Source organism: Coturnix japonica, chromosome 1 (assembly GCF_001577835.2).
Source record: "Coturnix japonica isolate 7356 chromosome 1, Coturnix japonica 2.1, whole genome shotgun sequence".
Classification (NCBI taxonomy): domain Eukaryota; kingdom Metazoa; phylum Chordata; class Aves; order Galliformes; family Phasianidae; genus Coturnix; species Coturnix japonica.
The window spans coordinates 591861-614926 of NC_029516.1; the positions used below are offsets into that span (position 1 = coordinate 591861).

At 49.4% G+C, this 23066-nt stretch overlaps 1 protein-coding gene across 3 annotated transcripts in view; it reads left to right on the plus strand.

Annotated features, from left to right (window-relative positions):
• The window catches only part of PPP6R2 (protein phosphatase 6 regulatory subunit 2), a 51334-nt gene that overhangs the window by 20955 nt on the left and 7313 nt on the right, over window positions 1-23066 (plus strand). For 2 of the 3 annotated variants that reach the window (XM_015851489.2, XM_015851711.2), the window contains exons 3-22: window positions 543-788; window positions 3789-3975; window positions 5131-5268; window positions 7669-7734; window positions 8020-8132; window positions 10468-10581; window positions 11543-11669; window positions 12860-13012; window positions 13247-13450; window positions 14114-14178; window positions 14335-14450; window positions 14677-14762; window positions 14992-15072; window positions 16021-16118; window positions 17571-17628; window positions 18127-18254; window positions 18881-19056; window positions 20099-20258; window positions 20780-20868; window positions 22365-22572. In XM_015851489.2, the coding sequence (XP_015706975.1) occupies window positions 562-788; window positions 3789-3975; window positions 5131-5268; window positions 7669-7734; window positions 8020-8132; window positions 10468-10581; window positions 11543-11669; window positions 12860-13012; window positions 13247-13450; window positions 14114-14178; window positions 14335-14450; window positions 14677-14762; window positions 14992-15072; window positions 16021-16118; window positions 17571-17628; window positions 18127-18254; window positions 18881-19056; window positions 20099-20258; window positions 20780-20868; window positions 22365-22572 (2594 nt within the window). In that variant the 5' untranslated portion in view covers window positions 543-561. The remainder of the gene's footprint in view (window positions 1-542; window positions 789-3788; window positions 3976-5130; window positions 5269-7668; window positions 7735-8019; window positions 8133-10467; window positions 10582-11542; window positions 11670-12859; window positions 13013-13246; window positions 13451-14113; window positions 14179-14334; window positions 14451-14676; window positions 14763-14991; window positions 15073-16020; window positions 16119-17570; window positions 17629-18126; window positions 18255-18880; window positions 19057-20098; window positions 20259-20779; window positions 20869-22364; window positions 22573-23066) is intronic. The other variant, XM_015851570.2, reaches the window with a different exon arrangement.

Here is a 23066-nt window from a genome sequence, read left to right on the forward strand (position 1 = left end):
GGTCATAGAGCTGTAGAATGGTTGTGTTGGGAGGGACCTTATGGGTCATAGAGCTCTAGAATGGTTATGTTGGAAGGGTCCTTATGGGTCATAGAACTGTAGAATGATTGGGTCCTTATAGGTCCTTACTGTACCTTTTGCCACTTCTCTTATTGGTAAACACCTGTAAATCCCAATTGGAACAGCTATAAAATGTGGAGCCCCTGGGCTGACACGTGTGCAGGTTGTTGAGCATCATCTGTTTCAGGATGGTCGGGAACAGAACTTATTTTACAGCCTGGATTTTGGCTGCCCAGCCTTGCACCCTTTAGGTTGATACAAACCACCAATCTCTTTGCTCTGCTTATTGTAGGACCATGGGATGACTTGGGCTGGAAGGTCCTAAAAGCCCATCTTGCTATGGCAGGGTCACCTCCCATACACCAGGCTGCCCAAAGCCCCATCCACGGCCTCCTAAATCTCCCATCTTATAGTTTAAAGCCACGTAAAGGAGGAATAACAAGCGAAGGCTGAACATTGACTGATATTCTTGTGCATCCCAGCCAGGTGTGTCCCATCATCATGTTCTGGAAGTTTGATTTGAACACGACGTCGCACGTGGACAAGCTGCTGGATAAAGAAGATGTGACACTTCACGAGCTGATGGACGAAGATGACATCTTACAGGAGTGCAAGGCGCAGAACCGCAAGCTGCTGGATTTCCTCTGCCAGCAGCACTGCATGGAGGAGCTGGTCAACCTCATCACACATGAACCCCCCATGGACATGGATGAGAAGGTCCGCTTCAAGTAGGTGCTCCTTTTCAGTCCTGCATGGAGAGAACGGGATGAGAGGTCTGGCTGTGAGAAATGAGTGGCTTCATCAACGATGTCATTTTGCAGGAGGGTTTTCAGGCTCTCAATTGATTTCACTGCGTATTTTTTCCTCTCGTAGTGAACTTTCAGAGGTTCGTTTCTCTCCTCTCAATGGTTTTTCATTGAGTGCCTTGTTGGCTGCTCAGAACATTGCACACAAATGAATCAGTATCTCTCAGGTACCCCAGGAGTGTCAGTGTTACACCGCTGGCCTTATTGGAGAGGATGGATAATACTTTCCTTAGCAATGTTAACCAGGCTATCTATGTATGTCTCAAGAGACTTCCATGATACAGTTCACATCTCTGGTCCTCTGTGCTGTGAGCTAAGCTGGAAACCTTTTCTTATCCATGCCAAACAGGCAGCGGGGGAGAAGATGTGGCTTGGCGTGAGCATTAACTTCCAGGTGCCTTTAATTTCATATGCCTTTTGCAGGCTCTAAGGATATACGTGTGCTTCAGGCAGCCCCAGGTTTCCTTTTGGAGATGCTTGAACACTGCATGGAGTGGGGAAGCATTTCCAAAGCACATTAAGGCACCGGAGAGAGGGTCTAAGCTCATTAAAAACTGAGGAGGCTTTTGGGATAGGGAGCACCTAAGCAGGAGGAATAAAGTCTAAATCCAAATGGAATCCAGGTTTTGGCTCTTAGTAAAAGCTCGACAAGTTTTTGAGCTGGAGCAGGAGAGAGAAACTTGGTGGGCTTGGAAGGATGCTCTGCTTGGAGTGATGCAGGGCTGGAATCAGCACAACGCTTTGCTCCTGGAATCACAGAACCATAGAAGCATTGAGGTGAGAATAGACTTCCAAGGTCACCGAGTCCAACCTCAGCCCATCACAGCGTGCCCAGCACTGACCGTGTCCCCAAGTGCCACATCTCCAATGTTCTGGAACACCCCCAGGGATGGAACACATCCCCCTTTGCTCCCCCCCTCCAAACAGCCCTTGCCAGCACCAGACCACATGCCAGGAAGGTAAAAGTTCATGAGGTTCAGGAATTGCAGAGAGCAGCTCAGCTGTAAATCCCCATGGAAGCACAGCAAGCAGAATGGAGCAACCAGGTGAAGAGCCATAGCAACCCGAGTGGTGTATTAAACCATTTCTCATTAACTCGTTGGCATAGCAGGGTGTCTGAGGAGTGTCTGCTGCTCGAGGAGCATTGCTTGTTGCAGGCTGGGCTGTATGGCAAGGAGCTGAATGTGGAGCATAGGGATGAGCCCCCTGCAGCAAGGGAATGCAATGGGTTGGGGTGCAGTGCTTCATTACAAGCTGGGCTGTATGGCAAGGAGCTGAATGTGGGGCATAGGGATGAGCCCCCTGCATCAAGGGAAATGCAATGGGTTGGGGTGCAGTGTTCATTTCAAGCCTTGGGCTGTATGGCAAAGGAAAGCTGAACGATGGGAGCATAGGAGATGACCCCCCTGCAGCAATGGAATGGCAAATGCGGTCTCTGGGGTGCAGGTGCTCTCATTACAAGCGGGCATGTAATGGCAAGGAGCTGAATGGTGGGTGCCATAGGGATGTCGAGCCCCCTGCAGCAAGGGAATCGCAATGGGTTGGGTGCACAGTGCTTCATTACAACTGGCTGTATGGCAAGAGCTGAACGTGGGCAATAAGGGATGACCCCCTGCAGCCAAGCGAAAATGCAATGGGTTGGGGGTGGCAGGTGCTTCATACAAGCTGGGCTGTCATGGCAAGGAGCTGAAATGTGGAGCATAGGGATGGAGCCCCCTGCAGCAAGGAATTGCAAGGTTGGGGTGCGCAGCTGCTTATTACACGAGCTGGGACTCGTATGGCAAAGGAAGCTGAACGTTAGGGGGCATATGGGATCGATGCCGCTGGCAGCAAGGGGAATGAAATGGGATCTGGAGGTGCAAGGTGCTCATTACAGAGCTGGGCTGTATGGGCAAGGGAGTGAACTGGGCATAGGGATGAGCCCCTCTGTAGCGAAGGAAATCATGGGTTGGGGTGCAGTGCTTCATTACAAGCTGGGCTGTATGGCAAGGAGCTGAATGTGGGGCATAGGGATGAGCCCCCTGCAGCAAGGGAATGCAATGGGTTGGGGTGCAGTGCAGTGAAGCATTCAGTCTGAGTGTGAAGCTTGAAGATGGAAAGGGCTGCAAGTGTTGGAACAGCCCATAATAATGAGCGATATCACTTGTTGCTTGGCTGCAGGGTGCATGAGCTGGCAGGAATCAAGAGGAATGGCTCCTCTTATATTAAGAAAAGTGACTGCTGTGGAATCACTTTGTAACAGTAACCGTCCTGTACTCAGATTTACCATCCTTCTAGGAGCTAAAAAAGACATAAAAACCCAATCCCAAGCAGTGTTTATAGCTGGGCAGGAGCTGCTGAAGGCTGAGAAGCTCCCAGCTGGCCTTGGAAACGCTTCAGTCACTCCTGATCCATGCAGAGCTGGTATTAAGAATGTTTGGAAGCTGGTTTAGTTAAAGAGAGATGAATAACCCCACTGCGGGTAAAGGTAAACCCTGACAAAAGAGAGGATATGGGGGAAGGATTAAAGGAGTCCAAGTACAAAGGAGTCCCCCTGGTCAGCATAAAAAGCAGCAGCACAGGGTGGTAAATAGAACAGAGCTCTGAGGAGGCTCCGGAGTGATGGAGTGATGGCTGAAAGTCTTCTCTGCTCATGGATGTGACCTGTTTTCTAACGAGCCCACCTGGAAGAGCAAGAAACAAGGGCAGGAGAAGGAAGGGATCCACCTGTGGTCAAGTAGCAATTGAAATACATGATCCAGTGGTAAAACACCCATATATAACATGCAAGGGACAGTGATTCCTTATATGCCCCATGCACACCGATGACCCTCATTGTGCCCTCATTCTTATGGTGTTTTCTACCCCACAAAGGTCAGTGCTGCTCCATAAATGCCCATTTCCACTGGAGTTTCCATTTCACCTTCAGTTGTGTGCCCGCAGATACCCCAACACTGCCTGCGAGCTGCTGACCTCGGACGTGCCCCAGATCAACGACAAGCTGGGTGGGGATGAGACCCTGCTCAACATCCTCTATGACTTCTTGGATCATGAGCCACCCCTGAACCCGCTGCTCGCCAGCTTCTTCAGCAAGACCATCGGGAACCTCATCGCAAGGAAAACAGAGCAGGTACCCGTTCCATTTGCACACGTGAAGTGCTCTGTAACACATTGATCAGTGATACGGATGAGGGAATTGAGTGCACCCTCAGCAAGTGTGTTGGTGACACCAAGCTGGGTGGTGCAATTGATGCACAGGAAGGAAGGGGTGATATTCAGAGGGGCCTCAACAGACTCGAAAGGTGGGCCCAGGTAAATCTAATGAGGTTTAGCATGGCAAAGTGTCAGGTTTTGCAATTGGGATGGAGGAATCCCAGGTATATATAGAGACTGGGAGGAGCAGAGCTTGAGAGCAGCCCTGCAGAGAAGGACGTGGGGGTCCTGGTGGATGGAGAACTGAGCAGCAGCCAGCAGGGTGTTATTACAGCTTGGAGAGCAAATGGCATCATGGGCTCCATCAGCAGAGGGGTGGCCAGCAGGGACAGGGAGGGGACTGTCCCTCTCTGGGATGCCCCATCTGCAGCACTGCGTCCAGGTCTTGTATTGGGGGCACAATACAAGATGGACAAGGAGCTGTTGGGGAGGGTCCAGAGGAGGCCACAAAGATGCTCAGAGGGCTGCAGCACCTCCCCTACAAAGACAGGCTGAGGGAGCTGGGCTTGTTCAGCATGGAGAAGAGAAGGCTGCGGGGTGAGCTCATTGCAGCCTGCCAGGACCTGAAGGGAGCCTACAGACAGGAGGGGAGTCAGCTCTTAATGAGGGGAGATAAGAGCAGGACAAGGGGAAATGGTTTGGAGTGGAAGGAGGGAAGACTGAGGTTGGATGTGGGGGGGATATTGTTGATAGAGAGTGTTGAGGTGCTGGACCAGCTGCCCAGAGAGGATGTGGATGCCCCGTCCATCCCTGGAGGTGTTTAGTGCCAGGTTGGATGGGGCCCTGGGCAGCCTGGGCTGCTGTTCAATGTGGAGGTTGGTGGCCCTGAATGCATTGAGGGGTTGGAGCTTCGTGATCCTTAAGGTCCCTTCCATCCCAGTGCTGTTTGCATCATAGGAAAGAAAAGAAGAGCACAAGAGATTTCATTTCATCCTGCCTCAAAGCAGGAGTGCTGTCCCTGCTGCCCCTCTGAGAGGGCTCTGGTGGTTGTACCCAGAGCACAGAGCATAGGATACACAGTGTTGTCACATCTCTTGCTACAACACCTGACGATGCTGTTTTTTATTTCCAGGTGATCACATTTCTAAGGAAAAAAGACCAATTCATTAGCCTGGTGCTAAAGCATATAGACACATCAGCCATGATGGACCTCCTGCTTCGCCTCATCAGCTGCGTGGAGCCCGCCACGCTACGGCAGGAAGTGCTGAACGTGAGAACGTGCTGCTTTTATTCTTTTCCACCCCGGGATCCAGGTTGTTTGTTGGTTGTAGGGCTCTCGTTCTGTTTGTCGCTCGGTAGCAGAGCGGATCTGAGAGCTGCTTTTCTAGATGCTGGGATGGATGCGCTGGGTGTGTTTGCCCTGCAGCTCGTCCAAGACCTGCCCAGCAGGATGAGCCCCCAGCAGGAAAGGATCCCAGCTCCTTTTTCCATCTAGCAACCACTATTTTCTTCAGCTGGTTTTTACTGCAGAGCTTTCACAGAGGAAATACATCATCTTTCCCAGCAGACTGATCATTTGGGGGCAGTAATTGCTTTAATCCTGCTCTATTCTCCATAGCCTATGTGACTTTAGGAGGTGATATCTCCTCCCCCCCCCCCTCTCTAACACTCTCCCTTATGATGTATCGCATTGAGGCTCTGTTTGCTGTACAGGTAGGGCAGGTTTGTCTCCCTGGGTGAGTTTACCTCGTCCCTTCTGTTATGAGCTGCTTTGTAGGAGTTCAGCCTCCTTTGGCACCAGAGGAGCATTGCACTGTATGGAAATCTATACCATGTCTCAGAAGCCCACAGCAGGCTTTGTATATTTGGCAAGCTTTGCTGCCCATGCTTTCTATGTCCAGAGCTTAGCAGTGTGCTTTGCAGAGCTCCACAGCAGCTTTGCAGCAGCAAAGCGTTAACAATTACCGGGATAATGGGATTATTTCTCCTTCTGATCTTAAAGGAACAACTGAGCTGCATTTCTTTTCCACCCAACGCTGTAAGGCTGCTGAAAGCTTTCCCTGAGCTTCAGCTGGGTTGTTGGCTGCTCATTGTGTTTTATAGCAGCGGGTTTGCAAAAGCAAGCACCTTACAGCCCAAATTAAAGCAAACGCTGCCCTGAGTCTCACAGCATCTCACTGTGCATCTAATGTTCCCCTTGTCATCTTAGCAAATCAGAGACTCACTGCATGAGGGTCTGTCATTCCCTGCCCTCAATTCTGGGCTGGCTGGGCAGTGCTGGTGTCTCTATGCTTTGTATTCAGCTGGTTGAACCCTCTAAGCTGAGTGTTGAAAGCCTTCCGGGCTGCTCCTTTCTGTACACTATTGGCCAGGGTGGAGGTTTTCTCTGCCTTAAGTAGAAACGTTTGGCTTGCAGAGCTGAATGGAGCTGGGCCAGCAACCCCACGAGCTCCTTCTGCTTGGCAGCGCCATAGAAAGAGGCAGCTTTCTTCCCTCTGTCCCTTCATGCGTGTTCTGCCCATCCAGTTCTTCTTGCACCATTGCCAGCTGATGTGTTCTGGTGGCTTCAGGGTGACACGGGGCTGGGAACAGACCCAGCAGCGAACACTTCTCTCTTCCTTGTGCTCTTTGCCAGCGTTTCTTGCAGCCAAATCTCTTCCTCGATCGGTTGCATTGCTTCCTTGGGCTTTCGTTTCTGCACAGCCTCATACAATGCAAGAGAGCAGAAGATAAGTGGGTCAGCAGCTGCAGCAATAGGGAGAAGGTTGGCAGTGCCAAGTTGCCCCCCAAATCTGGACTTCAAACTAGAAATACATGGAAGAGTCTTTATCAGGAAGCTCTGAAGAGCTCCTTCCAATGCTGGGGCAGATAAGTGGTATCAGAGGAACCCATCCTCCATCTGTGTGTTATTAATGTAGTCTTACCTGGAAGAACACAAGCAGACCTGGTCCATATCATAACAGGAGACTGTTCCACGTCTGATATTGGTGGTGTCTATTTGGAATTGATGTGAAGCAGGTTCCTGGGTCTCTCTTACACTTCATGTCCTCACCGTTGCCAAAGTATAAAGTACAGCTTTATAACCTTTTTTTGTGGGTCTTTAAGCATCCCCCCTTCCTGCACATCCACTTCTGCCCCCCAAGTTGCTATTGTGGGGCTTTAATCATCCTGCTCTGCTGGGGGATGTCCCTGCCCGTAGCATTGGGTTGGAACTACCTGATCTCAAAGGTCTCTTCCAACCCAAAGCATTCAGTGATTCTACGATGGTATGTGTGTGAACTCACTAAGGTTGAGAGCTACTTTAATTGCCACGGGGAGATCGAGGCTTAGGATTTGGAAGAAGGGATTTCAATGGGTAGATATGAGGAAGGGATGGTTGGAGGCCAAGGGAGTGAATGGGGAATGGGCAGGTGCCTTCTTGGTGCAATGGAGGTGGTAAAGCAATGCATGGAGGCAGGGATCAGCTCCGCTGGATGGGCTTTTGTTGATTGGATTTCATCTGTGATGGTTGAAGCTGTGTGACCAGATAATATAAGGTAGTGTTAAAGGGGACTTTGATTCTGAAATGGAAGGGAAGGGCTCTGTGTTATACCAACCTTCTCAAAGATCCTCATGTTTCAAATGTCGTGATACCAAACAATGATTTTCTTCTCCCTTCCTCTCCCTGCAGTGGCTCAACGAAGCAAGAATCATTCAGAGACTCGTGGAGCTGATCCATTCAAGCCAGGATGAGGATGTGAGTATGGCAAGACTTGAGCTTGGTGTCTATGGGCAGCACGTCCTGCAAGGTGATGGGCTCCATCAGATCATTTCTTGGTGCAGGGAGCAGTGAGAAGGTGGTTGAAAGTCAGGAAGATCCTCTCTTAGGCTTTAAAGTCTATGAATGCTTCTAATAATTCAATGTTACCAATAGCGGGTGAATGATTTAGAGCATGGTAGCACTCATATAGTTGACACTACATGGCCAGAATGAGGCAAGTTGAGAAGCTCGCACTGACTGTGTGCTCTCTATCATTGACAGAGGCAATCAAACGCTTCCCAGACCCTGTGTGATATCATAAGATTGAGCAGAGACCAGAGCAATCAGCTGCAGGATATACCTGAGCCTGATCCACTTCTCACCGCACTGGAATCGTAAGTATCTCTCAGTGGGTTGATGCTAAACCAGCTGCTGTCGTTTCCTGCCAGCTGTGTTAGCACAGCCCTGTGCTAAGGGAGCCACCAGCCTTTGTTTAAATGCTGACATTTAGCCCATGTTGTTCCTAAGTTGGGGTGTCACTACTGAGATGGTTGGGGCGGTCGCCCTGTATGAGCACAGGTTGGGGTTGATGGTCTGTGAAGCACAAAGGCCAGTTGAAGACAAAGCTGTTGAAGACAAATCAGTGTCAATGGGCACGTTGACATCCCATGGGGGATAGATGAGAGCTGAGCTGGTGGTGGCAGCTAAACCCACAAAGGCAGCTCTTGGCATCGCCCTGTTCTCCATTGGCTCCATGCATGACTTGACACGAAGATGCATTTATCATCTCTTAGCATCTGATTGGCAGCTTGTGCATAGAGATGTCCTGGCCTTGGAGGCCTGGTAGATTGAGAGATAAAAGCAGAAAAGCTGTTTTGGTGTTTTGAGCTGTTTCTGGCACCTTTGCATGTTGCCTGGTGTAAATTACATTAAGGTTGTGGGTCAGTGCAGCCACATCACTTGGGAACTATTGGTGAGTGCAGCATTAACATGACATCAAACAAAGTTCCTTTAGACCTTAAGGTATGTTGTAGCACCTGCCCACCCCCAAGTAGCTCAACAGTGCATTTCAGTCTTATTGAGGGTGCTCTCAACCCCCTCATCCAAGAACATCAGTGAAGATATTAACAGGGCCAGTATTAATGCCTGGGGAGCACCACTTGTGACCATTGTTGGTTGGATTGAGCTCCATGTATCACCACAATTGCATATACCCAGTCCTGGAAACCCTCATTGGGGGCTGAAGCTCATCAGGACTGAACCTCATCAGGGGCTGAACCTCATCAGGGGCTGAACCTTATTGGGGACTGAACCTTATCAGGGGCTGAACCTCATCAGGACTGAACCTCATCGGGGACTGAACCTCATCAGGACTGAACCTCATCAGGGCTGAACCTGATCAGGGACTGAACCTTATCAGGGCTGAACCTCACTGGGGGCTGATCCTCATTGAGGACTGAACCTCATCAGGGGCTGAACCTTATTGGGGACTGAACCTCATCAGGACTGAACCTCATCAGGGCTGAACCTCATCAGGGCTGAACCTCATCAGGGCTGAACCTCATCGGGGACTGAACCTCATCGGGGACTGAACCTCATTGGGTACTGAACCTCATCGGGGACTGAACCTCATCGGGGACTGAACCTCATCAGGGGCTGAACCTCATCAGGGACTGAACATTATCAGGACTGATCCTCATCGGGGGCTGAACCTCATCAGGGGCTGAACCTTATCAGGACTGAATGGCTCCAGAGCCCTTCAGCTTATGGGCTGAGCCTTTCTCTGCTGGGTTGCTCATAGACAGCTCAGATCTGCCCCGTGTTTTCCAATGGCTGCTCTCACTCTGCATCTTCTCCTTCCTCATCTGAACCTCCTCCTCTCTCAGGGGCACAGAGCTGTGCTTGGGGCAGGACACTGCTGCCCATGGTGAGACCCTATGAGGGTAGAAACCCATCACTGCTCCTGGGTTACAGAGCTACAGGTGGAGGTTTGGGTCATACAGCACTCAGAGCATCTTCAACAGCTGCTCCATCTCCCTCCCATTCTCCCTCTATTGTGGTTTATTTTGTTGCTGTCACGTTTTCACTCAGCACCTGCATCTCCGCGAGATAAAGAGCGATGGTTTGTGCTTTCAAAAAGCCTTCCTGAAAGTCGTTACCCTACTTCGTTATTTCAAAGGCAAAGCTTTATGAGCAGAGGTCTGTTGCTGTTGATCCCCAGCTGTCAACGTGGCTCGTGCCTTTACCCAGGGGCTTTTAACCAAGCATCACCACTGACCTTTTCCATCTATGAACGCTAAATTAACCATCACTTAAGACCACCGGGAGCCACGGTTGGAATCACACAGCCCTCGTGTTCATCCCGCCTTGATTTAATCACACACAGCAGATATAGCAGGGAGAAAAGTGGGGCCTTTGCCCTGTGTTTGTCATTTCAGGTGGCCTTTGAATGTCAAATTCATGTTTAAATGCTTGTAAAGTCCATTATTGTCATTCATTGTCACTCCAGCATTGGTCAGTACTGCACTTGGGGGTCTCAGCCCTCACACTGTTAGAGTTTGGAAGGCAGCTTCCCTTGCTTTAAAGGCTCAAAGAGGTGGTGAAAGGCTTCGGATCATTCAAGAAGGTGGAAGCTAAGACTTAATAACAAGAAAACCCAGAAATGGGTATTTTTATGATTAAAAGCAGCTGTTGAATGTGACTAATAACCCAAATGCGTCTGCCCGACAGGCAGGAATGTGTGGAGCAACTCCTGAAGAATATGTTTGATGGAGAGCAGACTGAGAACTGCATCGTGAATGGGACGCAGGTTCTGCTGACATTGCTGGAGACGAGGCGCTCTGGGTAAGTCAACACGCTTCGATCCTGAATAGAAGGGTTTTAGCTATTCAAATCTGGTTTGTAATGAAGGATATAGCAAAGGTGAAGGTCTGGGGAGGGAGATGCTGAGAATCTCGCTTTCTTCTTTTAAAGGAGGAAATAGGAAGAGTGAAGGAGGCGATGGGAGGTTGGGGAGGGTTAGAGGGAGGAACTGACAGGAGATGGTGTTGGGTCGTTGTTAGGCAGCTGTGCATGGTTCATAGAATGGCCTGGGTTGCAAAGGCCCACAATGATCATCCCATTCCAACCCCCTGCTATGTGCAGGGTCACCCACCAGGCTGCCCAGAGCCACGTCCAGCCTGGCTTTAAATGCCTGCAGGGCTGGGGCATCCACAACCTCCTTGGGCAACCAGTGCATCACCACCCTGGGTTATGGCTGAAAAGCTGAGATGCTGCATCTCCTGTGCCTTGTGCCCTGCATCTCCGAGGGCTAATGACTTCCAGATATAGAGGTGCCCGTGTAGGTTGTTGGTGCTTTGCTTCAGTGCAAGCATTTCTCTTATTCCAATGTGAGACTGTGCTGTTAGAAGGGTCTGCTGATAATGCACTGCTAACCAGCAGAGGTGTGAGCCCAACTGCCCCCTTAGTATTATAGTGCACTCATTAGTGGCTTTAACAAACATTCAGTGGCACAATTTACTCCTTAAACATCTGTAAAGCTGGTAAGCACTGTAGTAATTCATCTTTGTCAGCCCCGCAGACAGCTTCTCCTCTGCCTTCCCACTCATTCACAATTATGATGATGTGAATATCATCTTGCAATTAACATAATGAGATGATGATGTAGTTACCTTCCGTGGCTGTCAGTGATCGTTCTTCACGTTCAGAGTTCTCTTTCAAGAGGAAATAGCCGATATGGGCAGTGTGAGTGGAGACCTATATGAGGTTTGGCCAAGCCCTGATTTGCGTGTTTTCTTTGTTGCAGGGTGGAAGGACTGATGGACTCATACACTCAGGGATTTGAAAGGTCTTACACTGTCAATAGCAGCATCTTACACGGCATTGAACCCAGGCTAAAAGATTTCCACCAGCTGCTGCTCAGCCCTCCCAAGGTAACGTGGCTCAGCCTTCCCCAGGAGCAAACAGCTGCTGGATGGATGGGGGGGGATTCCTCATCCTTATTTATGGGTTTTGTGAGGACTTTCTGAAAGCACCAAGTGTTGGCAAGGCAAACTCTACCTTAAATCTTTACAAGAAGGATTCACGCTTCAGGTTTGTAATACGAGTGCTTAGGAAGTTCAGGCAAAGTGTGAGGTTTTGGCAATTTGGATGGAGGAATCCCAGGTATATATAGAGACTGGGAGGAGCAGAGCTTGAGAGCAGCCCTGCAGAGAAGGAGCTGGGGGTGCTGGTGGCTGGAGAACTGAGCAGCAGCCAGCAGGGTGCTATTACAGCTTGGAGAGCAAATGGCATCATGGGCTCCATCAGCAGAGGGTAGGGCCAGCAGGGACAGGGAGGGATTGTCCCTCTCTGCTCTGCCCCATCTGCAGCTCTGCATCCAGGTGTGGACCCCTAATGTCCCCAAGATGGACAGGGAGCTGTTGGGAAGGGTCCATTGGAAGCCACAAAGATGCTCAGAGGGCTGCAGCACCTCCCCTACAAAGACAGGCTAGGGAGCTGGGGTGTGTTTCAGCATGGAGAAGAGAAGGCTGCGGGGTGACCTCATTGCAGCCTGCCAGGACCTGAAGGGAGCCTACAGACAGGAGGGGAGTCAGCTCTTTGAATGGGGGGATAACAGCAGGACAAGGGGAAATGGTTTGGAGTGGAAGGAGGGAAGATTGAGGTTGGATGTGGGGGGATATTGTTGATAGAGAGTGTTGGGTGCTGGACCAGCTGCCAGAGAGGATGTGGATGCCCCGTCCATCCCTGGAGGTGTTTAGTGCCAGGTTGGATGGGGCCCTGGGCAGCCTGGGCTGCTGTTCATTGTGGAGGTTGGTGGCCCTGCATGTAGCGGGGGGTTGGAGCTTCATGATCCTTGTGGTCCCTTCCAACCCAACCATGCTGTGGGTGAGGGGGGCACAGAGGAGGGAACACAGAGTCAATGGGTGTTTTGATCTTATGTTTGGGAAGTTCAGACCTCACAGCGCTCTCAGGTCACTGCTGAGTGGGAAGACACCATAGTTTTGCCTGCATGGAGTATTTATGTCTGAAGATGAGATGGTTCTATTTAATCAACCAGTTGTATGTCTGCAATGGGGGATTCATTGACCTTCACTGAGGTTCTCCACCATTTCTCCTATAGAAAACAGCGATCCTGACCACAATTGGAGTCCTGGAGGAGCCGCTGGGCAACGCTCGTCTTCACGGCTCTCGCCTGATCGCTGCTCTGCTCCACACAAACACTCCCAGTATTAATCAGGAACTATGCAGACTCAGTACCATGGATTTATTACTTGTGAGTAACACTATGTGGCACTGCAGGGGGTGGGGGTGGGGAATGGCTTCAGGCTGAGAGTGTCTTCGCTTTCCCTGTTGGGCACAGTGTGGTTTGTGTGCAGGTCACGTTATGTCCATATCCTACTAAAGGATACCAAGCAATTAATAGGGCAATGTTCTGACATCATTTGATTGCCAGAAGTGGGATGATGGATCCAGAATGACTTTCTTCTTGTTTCTCTTTTTGTTCCAGGATTTATTTTTTAAATACACGTGGAATAACTTTTTGCATTTCCAAGTGGAATTGTCCATAGCAGCTATTCTCTCACACTCTGTGCAAGAGGGAAGAACTACTGCCAATGACCCAGAAAGCAGAGAAGAGGTGCTGAATGGAAACGTGACCACAGAGAACCAAGAAACTCCAGAGAACAACACGGAGAATATCATGGTTACACATGTGAGTCAGGTCACATCGGCAGGGAATTCAGAATCATAGAATGGCCCAGGTTGGAAGGGACCTCAAGGATAACAAAGCTCCAACAGCCCATCACATGCAGGGCCACCAACATCCACATTGAACAGCAGCCCAGGCTGCCCAGGGCCCCATCCAACCTGGCACTAAACACCTCCAGGGATGGACGGGGCATCCACAGCCTCTCTGGGCAGCTGGTCCAGCACCTCAACACTCTCTGATCACAATATCCCCCCCTCACATCCAACCTCAGTCTTCTCTTCTTCAACTTCAAACCATTTCTCCTTGTCCTGCTGTTATCTGCCCTCATTAAGAGCTGACTGCCCTCCTGGTCCTCCCCAGGTCCTTCTCTGCAGGGCTGCTCTCAAGCTCTGCTCCTCCCAGTCTCTATATATACCTGGGGTTCCTCCATCCCAAGTGCAGCCTGGTTGATGCAGTCTGAATGTGCATTAAGAAGGCGATGATAGTGACACATTGTCCAAGAGCACTGAATTCATTTACAAGTCTGAGCTTTAAGTCCTTGCTCAGTCAGAGCGATGGAGTGGACAGAAGTCACTGCAGTTCAGCATAGACTTCTGTATTGAGAACCTGCACGGAGTCTTTCTATGGCCACCTTCTAATCTCCTCTCTCTTTTTCTTCCCCTGCAGTTGTTCCAGAAGTGCTGCTTAGTGCAAAGGATACTGGATGCCTGGGAAGCCAATGATAAAATACAGTAAGTAAAAGGCTTTGGGGCTCACAGAGCTCTGTGTTCTAAAGCTGCAGGCATTGAATAATCATGTGCTTTAATTCCCACCCAGCACACGTGGTCACAGTGTGAATTCTTAGAGCTGCTTGGGGGCTGTTGTTACCTCTGTGCTTCTCTCTGCAGGGCAGAAGGGGGAATGAGGCGAGGCAACATGGGCCACCTCACCCGCATCGCCAACGCCGTGGTGCAGAACATGGAGAAGGGCCCCATGCACACCCAGATCAGCGAGTTCATCAAGGGTACGTTCCTCTATTCACCTGCTTTGTCCTCCATGAAATAATAACTGAGACGAAGCTTTATTGCCCTTTATTTATGAGGGCACCTTGCTGAAGGAGGAGGCACCATTCATTCCCATAACAAACCAAATTCAGCTGCAATTCATTCCCATGTTTCAAAACGATCAGAGCTTTGCTTTCACACCCGGAGGCTGAAGGTAACGCTATAACAAAGCTTCCTTCTCCCCAGAGCTACCCGAGGACTGCAGAGGGAGGTGGGAGAGCTTCGTAGAAGAGACGCTGACGGAAACCAACAGGAGGAATACGGTGGATTTGGTGAGAGCAGCGATGCACGTTTTGATGCTGTATTGAGCAATATTGCCACTTTTCCTCTTCCATTTGACCCTACAAAGGCTGTGCCTAAACATATGTGGTCTGCAATAACTCTGTTCTGTGTTTCCTTGTTACTGGGACAGTTTCTGCCCTGTGGGGAGTTTTACTTTTGTGTCTTTGCGTTTGAGCTTCGTTACCTTTCCCTTATGCTTCTTCTCTCTGCTCCTTCCAGGTGAGCACTCACCACCTGCACTCTTCCAGTGAGGATGAAGACATTGAAAGTGCTTTTCCCAATGAACTTTCCCTCCAGCAGGTGAGCTGACAACTCATTCCTCCCTGCTCCTGGGGTGTTTGCTTCTCCATTTCTCCCCTAATCCTTCCTATGATGGAGCAGCTTCATTCACTCTGTCACTGTCATTATGTTCAGCCTTTCAGCATCTTTCCATTATAGTCACTTAAATGGCAAACTTCAATCTAGACTCCAGCCAGGAATAAATTTGGCTCAGGCTGCATCCAAGTCCCAGATAGATACAGGATGTCTCTCCAATCCCTGTCAGACACTGAGTATTTCTTTCTCTTTCCCTGCTTCTCTGCACAGTAGTGGGTTGAGTGATCCTGATTCTATAGACTAGAATATAGACCTCATTGCTGTGATCCTGATTCTATAGACTAGAATATAGACCTCGTTGCTGTGATCCTGATTCTATAGACTAGAATATAGACCTTGTTGCTGTAGGTCCCAGCCAACAAGGTGGTTTGTGTCAGCTGCCTGCATTGGAATTGGAGCTGGGAAGAGGGTTTCTGCTTCCCCTTGAGCTGTAAAGACTCCTGTTAACAAATAGGAAGAGCCTTGAGCTGTAAAGGCTCCTGTTAACAAATAGGAAGAGCCACACTAAGGTGTGAGTGAGAAAAGAGCAATAAGAGGAGTGAAAAGCCCCGGATTAAAAAGAAATGGGGGAACATGAAGGTTCAATTGAATTCGGGTTCCTCAAAGTCTGCTGAAGGACCAGCAAACAAGCTGAAAAACACAGGAGTGTGAGATTCTACCTGGAGGAAAAAGGAATTGATTTAATAAATAGAGAATGAGGTGGGGATGAGATGGCAAATATGTGACCAAATGAATGTGTGGGCAGCCTGGATGTGAGATGGGGAGCAAAGCACTGAGCAGCTGTGAGATATAAAGTCCCTCCTGGGATTGATGTGTGCTTTGTATTCAAGTTACTGCAGTTGCCCATTAGGTCTCTGTGTGTTCTGTTCTCAGGCCTTCTCCGAGTACCAGATACAGCAGATGACAGCGAACTTCGTGGATCAGTTTGGCTTTAACGACGAGGAGTTTGCTGACCAGGATGATAACATCAAGTAAGTGTATACGGCCCCTGTCTGGCCTTAACACCTCTATGCATCTCATCTTGCTTTACTCTTCTGGTTTTAAAGTGAAGCTGACTCTGCACCTTGGTGTGACACAAAGCAAAGTGTGATCAGTGCTTTGGAAACACCCCATCTGCAATAAATGGAATGGCTCAAAAAGCGAAGCATTAGAGCTAATTGCAGGCAATTACACTGATACTCTCCATTGGCATTAAGGCCTCCCTGATATTAGGAGTGGAGGAATGGCATTCTAATGATAGCCACTAAAAAAAGGCAGCCATTCATTGCCATGTGAATAAGGCAATGTAGATAAGCTGGGAGCAAATTGCAGCTCGGAGGAGCCTGATTGGGTTGAATGTGATCTTGTGGCTGCTGAATTGAGTGCTCAGAGGCTCTTATAGAAGATCTCTCTTATGCTGAGATCTTTAAAGCTGCAGGGTTGTTTGCCCACCTTAGCAAAGGAATTAGCTGGGATTGCAGCTGTCCTGTTTGCCAGCAATGATTTGGAAGCTGTGAGCTTTTGCTCTTACATTTAGGATGCTGAGTTAGAACAGACCAGCAAACTGCAGGGTCTGCTGCCCTAAAAGCCCATCCATAAAGAAAGCAGGTGCTCCATAGGCCTCTGCATCCCAGCTGTAATAAAACACTTGGTCAGATACAAACTCTCGTGTTTTCAGAGCTAAGAATCAAACTTCAATGTCCTGACAATGTGAGTGATGGGGATTTTTGCTGATCAGACTCTGAAAAGGAAAATAACACGGTGTGAGTGTAGATATACAGCAAAGAAGAACTGCCTGGCCCCACAATGTGATATCAGCGTGGAGTTCCTTGGCCTGCAGCACCCTCTGCTGTTCTTACAGCAGACATTCCTAGGCCTGAATGGGAAATTGGGTTATGTGATGATTTGTCGGCCTGTGTTTGTGTCCCAGTGATGAGTCAGGGCTGTAAAACCACTCAGATCCTCTGAGGTCCATGGGATTATACTGATAACAGGCAGTTGTAGCCCCTATGGGTATTGCTGGGTCTATGTGAGATCCATTCCCTCCCCTGGGTCTGCCTCATACTGAGGTGAATACAGGGTTGGAATTGCACAACTGGGTGCAGCTCCTTCTGCATTGAGGCTCTGTTGTGTTTTCACATCAGCTTTGATTCAGCTGGAATGACTCAATGCAAAAGGTTGAGGTTTCCCTTGTGCTGCTTAAGTAACATTAAGAGCCGCAAATTAACAGCCAGAGGTGCCATGCAGGTACTAAGCAGACCTATATCCCACGTCATTATTGCTATTATGAGATAGGAGATAATCTTTCGTCTCAAGAAGCAGAAACCATTGCATTGAATAGAGCAGAGAGCAGGAGGAAGCTGCCCTCTGGCTCCTGCTGGGGCTGTAGCAGTGCTGCCATCGCTCCCTGCCATCATTGAGGTCTCTCCCCTTTCTTTTTGCAGCGCTCCTTTCGACAGGATTGCGGAGATCAACTTCAACATAGATGCAGACGATGACAGTGTAAGTGGATACTCGGGGATGCTGTGTGTGATGGGATGCACTCTGACAAGCTGGTTCACCTTTCAATCAGCCAGTGATGTTCTGAAGCTCAAAACACCTGCAGGAAACACAAAGGTGCCCCAATGACTCCATGCAGTTTAAGGATCTCAAGGCATGAAATGTCCCCTCCTAGAATTACCCTCTGGTTTATTGCCTTCAGACCTTCAATACCAGCCCTCTTTATGTCAGTAGAGTCACATTCTGTCCCTCTCCGCAGTGTGAATCTGCTGTCCCTGTTCTTACTTTGGTCACACGTGATTAGGAAACATTGCACACAGAGGGTTGGGGTTCTGCTGGGGCTCAATATTGCCATGCTGTGTTTGGCCTCTTCTGTTTTATTGGCCTATGTACCCACTGAAGAAGCTGAATAGAGGCTTACAGAGGTGGTTCCAGGCTCTGTTCTTGTTTGTGTTTCCAATGACTTGAATGGGACGTGATCTCTTTATGATGCTATTTCAGCCCAATGCTTCCCTCTTTGAAGCCTGCTGCAACGAGCGGATCCAGCAGTTTGATGATAACGAGGAGGAAGAAGATATCTGGGAAGAGAAAGAGATCAGCTATGCAACACAAGTGAAATCGAGGACGAGGTGAGGAGGAATGGAAGGACCTTCCCTCATGTTGGGGCAGGAGGAGGTTGGAAGCATCGTAAGGCTGAGGGTAACAGGCAGAACGTTCCCATTCAAAGCATCTGGAGAAGACAAATGGTGTTTTGCAGGAGAGTGAGTGACGTCCTGCAAATCACTGACAGCTTTTCATCCCTTTGTTACGGTCTGTTACTGTGCAAAGTCACCTCTAGAACTATAAACCCCATAATATGATCCACTGAGACAGGACGAGTGGTCAGGACTGATGGTTATTGTTTGCCTGGCATTAAAAATCAGATTGCCTTGATAGGGTACACAAATGACCCCAAACCAATCTGCTCCTCTCATTCGCTGCCCTTCGTCTGCTCATATCACCCTCCAACCCAAAGACATCACTGCAGCTTCGTTCCCCTTAGGACTCTGCAGACAGGATTTGACAAGCAAAGCACTCAGGGCCATTAGAGGAAATGTTGTCAGATGTGCCCAGCTGAGCTTTACATCTTTTTTGGGAGCTGTAGAAGGGATTTAGCATCACTTGGTCAGCAGGCAGCTTCTGCTTTCTCCCTGGGGCTGGGAGGGATGAATTGGCTTCTGCCATGGATTGACTGACTCTGAGTTGTCTGATTCAGGTTCGGAGCGTCTCAGGCCTCAGAGAGCTCATCAAAAAGTGATCTTGAGAACGGGGATCACGACGGCAGCGTGGACTCGGAGGAAGAAGAGGGAACAGAACAGCAGGTGCCTTCTTCCTCAGCCAACAGCAACAAGAGCAACGCTGCAGAGCAGAAAGAGGCCGACTCTTCGGAAGGTAAAGAGCTTAGAGCAGCATCATCCCCTTTGAAATGACATCTGTAACCATCTCTGCCAGGCAGCAGCTTGCAGGCTGCCTCATTGCAGTGGCTGTTCCATAGTTCCACCTATGAGGATGAGTGTAATTCAGGCTTTGTTATTTGCCTCTAACCCCCCCACCACCCTTGGGGTGCCCAGCAGAAGGCTGAAAATAAACCAGTTTTTTCCCTATCGTGATGCTGTGTAAGTTCACGAGACACTGTGTTATCAGCAGAGGAAATTCAGCCAGCAGAAATAAAGGGACAGGAATGTTTTCCTGGCAGTTCTTTACCTGCTGTCGTTGCGATCCAGTTTAAAAGAGCAGCTTTCACTTTCTAGGTGATATCTCTATATCTGTGATGGTGAGCGCATTCAGCTCTCGTAATCAGCTCCATGCACGTGGGTTTGTCTCCAGACCTTCTTTATTTCTTGAGTAAACAGGATGAAAAACACTATTGAGAAAGCTATTATAGAATCATAGAATGGTTTGGAAGGGACCTTTGAGATCATGTAGCCCCAACCCTCTGCTATAGGCAGGTTTAAAGCCATTTCCCCTCGTCTTGGCACTGCAGGAATGAAAGATGGGAATGAATGATATTCTAATGAAGAGAGAGCAGACTGGGATCTCCAACACTGTTATGTGCTTAGTTTCACTTGAGATCCCTCCTGTGATATTAAATGTTGCGTCAGTTCCCTACCTGAAGTTGCCAAATATGAAGATTGAGTGATTGAAATGGTTGGGAATCTCATTGCTGAGGTTTTGACAAGAAACTGAGATTCTTGCACAGATCTCAAATGAGAAGAACGAAGACATTCATCGTGTCATTTTGCTTAATTGATGCTTCTCTCTTGTGGTTAACATCAATATTAATCACATTTCCAAGCTGGAAGCTGCAGCTTCCCAAGGAATAGAGGAGTGCTGTTGGACTTGAACGGCTCTGGGTTGTATATGGGGGCAGCTGGGTTGTATATGGGGGCAGCTGATGCTCTGGAAGCCCCATTATGTTGTTGTGTTCCCTCAGGCTCCGGGTGGACCGCGGTGTTTGAACCCGTCAGCTCGAAGCCCCCAACCTCCTGCGTGGCCATGGATGTTGGATCCAGCGTGTGGGACTCAGCAGCCCCAGAGAACGCAGCACCGGAGAAAGGCTGGGCCAAGTTCACAGACTTCCAGCCCTTCTGTTGGTAAAGTCCAGTCCTTTATTATTTATATTTATATAGTCCATGATTTAGTGTAGGGTTTTTAGAGTTAGGGTTCTGGTTAGGGCTGCGGTTGGACTTGATGATCTTCAAGGTCTTTTCCAACCTGGGTAATTAATTCTATGATTATGATTTCTATTCTTTTCTGCTTCTTTTTAGCTTCATATATATCAAGTTGTGATGATCAGAATCTTTTCCCTTCCCCTTCCCCTTCCCATTGCTTCCAGTGTTGTATCTTAATGTTGTCTGAGCTCTCTGCATCGTGCTTCCCTTGACCTTCCAGTGCTTCTCACTGGTGGCACAGAAGCAGCACATGTCCCATAATGGCTGCTACACCAAGACTACAAAGAACTAAAAAACAAAGGCAAATTAATGTTTTTTCCACACTTATAATAATGTCAGAAAGAAACGGTGCCTTAAAGCCTTTCTTGGGGTCTCTTGGAAGCATAACCAGGATCTCTGGACTTCATTCTCACGTTGTTTTTCCCTTTCCGTTCCTTGCTCAGCTCTGAATCAGGCCCACGGTGCAGTTCTCCTGCAGACACAGAAAGCAGCGATTCGGATGGCAACCCCAAGCAGAGTCAGGACAAGAACTGTAAGTGAGAACGTTGCAAAGGACAGGGCAAATGAGGTGCATTATTGGTGCTGTTTGAAGCGCTCTGAGCCTGCTGGGAAGAGCTTCCCACCTGCACCATCTGCCTTCCATTATTCAAAGGCTCTTTTTGTTCAATCAGGGCAAAGAGTGACTCAGGAATCCCAAATGTTGCTTGGAGTTCAAGCAAGCAGAGGGTGAACTTGGAGTTAGTAAGACCGTATTTTTAACCGTATGCTTAATTGTAAAATCACCATAGATTGAAAGGATGTGATAACTTATCAGTAGTTATGCCACGTCCGGCGGTTAACTTCAGCCTGGTTGCCTTCCCTCCCTCCTTCCTAAGCTAAAGTAAATTGTAATGAAGGACTTGGATGGAACCAGGCTCGTCTCTGTGGTTGGTGGATGGGACTTTTTGGCCACCAGGGCACACTGTTGGCTCATGGTCATCCTGCTGGCCACCAGGACCTCCAGGTCTTTCTATGCAGAGCTCCTTTGCAACAGCTCAGCTCCCAACCTGTCCTGATGCTGTGGCTGTTCCTCCCCAGGTGCAGGACCCTACAGTGCCATTGTTGAACCCCATCAGGTTCCTCTTTGCCCCACTCTCAGCCTGCCCATCTCTCTTGGAATGATAGCACGCCCCTGTGGGATGTCAGCCACTCCTGCCAACTTTGTGCAATAAGCAAGCTCCAAGTGAAGAGCCCTCTGCTGTGTGTGCTGAATGCAGACATGAGGTGGCAGGACTTTCTCAATGTACAGCACTGATTTCTTCTTTTCTTTCAAATTTTAAAATGAATCCCAGAATGGCCCGGGTTGGAAGGGACCTCAAGGATCACGAAGCTCCAACCCCCACCCACAGGCAGGGCCACCAACCTCCACATTGAACACCAGCCCAGGCTGCCCAGGGCCCCATCCAACCTGGCACTAAACACCTCCAGGGATGGACGGGGCATCCACAGCCTCTGGGCAGCTGGTCCAGCACCTCAACACTCTCACTGTCAACGAGTTCCCCCTCACATCCAACCTCAATCTCCCCTCCTTCCACTCCAAACCATTTCCCCTCATCCTGCTGTTATCTGCCCTCATTAAGAGCTGACTCCCCTCCTGTCTGTAGGCTCCCTTTAGGTCCTGGCAGGCTGCAATGAGCTCACCCCGCAGCCTTCTCTTCTCCATGCTGAACAAGCCCAGCTCCCTCAGCCTGTCTTTGTAGGGGAGGTGCTGCAGCCCTCTGAGCATCTTTGTGGCCTCCTCTGGACCCTCCCCAACAGCTCCTTGTCCATCTTGTATTGTGCCCCCAATACAAGACCTGGACGCAGTGCTGCAGATGCAGCCTCCCAGAGAGGGACAGTCCCCTCCCTGTCCCTGCTGGCCACCCCTCTGCTGATGCAATAAGTAACCACACTCTCTGCATTTTGCATCCCTGTGCGTCCTCAGGGTCACAGCAGTGGGTTGCTGTTGGCTCTGTTGGTTCTGCACAGTGCCCCTTTTGCTCCCCACAGTCAACACGACCTCTCCCTGCGTCTGGAACGTCTGCGTCACGCGGAAGGCGCCGCTGGTGGCCTCAGACAGCAGCTCCTCGGGCGGCTCCGACAGCGAGGATGAGGATGAGAAAGGGGATGTCGTCACAGAGACCATCAGCACGGGGGCAGGGCAGGAAACAGTCAAGCTGACGATGGATGCGAAGAACGAGAAGGCTGTTTTCACCAGGTGGGAATGGAGTCACTCAGGGGGAGCTCAGTGCGGCCATAACCCGTTGTGTTGGTGGGGATTGGTGTCATCTTCTTTGTAGATCCCAAATGTCTTGAGTGGGGATGTTTTACAGCTTCCTTGTCGAAGGGGTTCTGCTGTAATAAAATGTTTATTGCAGGTTTGTTGTAAGAAATGTGCGTGACTCGTTGTAGCTCACGTCACCCATCTGCCCTCCTTGCTGCGCAGGAGGTTCAGGTCTGTGCTGGTGGGGGTACCATAGAATCACAGAATGGTGGGGTTGGAAGGGATGTTATCGGTTATAGAGCCATGGAATGGTTGAGTTGGATGGGACCTCATCAATCCTAGAGTCATGGAATGGTTGAGTTGGATGGACCTCATAGATTGTAGAGCCGTGGAGTGGTTAAGTTGGATGGGGCCTCATAGATTGTAGAGCCATTGAATGGTTGAGTTGGTTGGAACCTCATAGATCATAGAGCCATGGAATTGTTGAG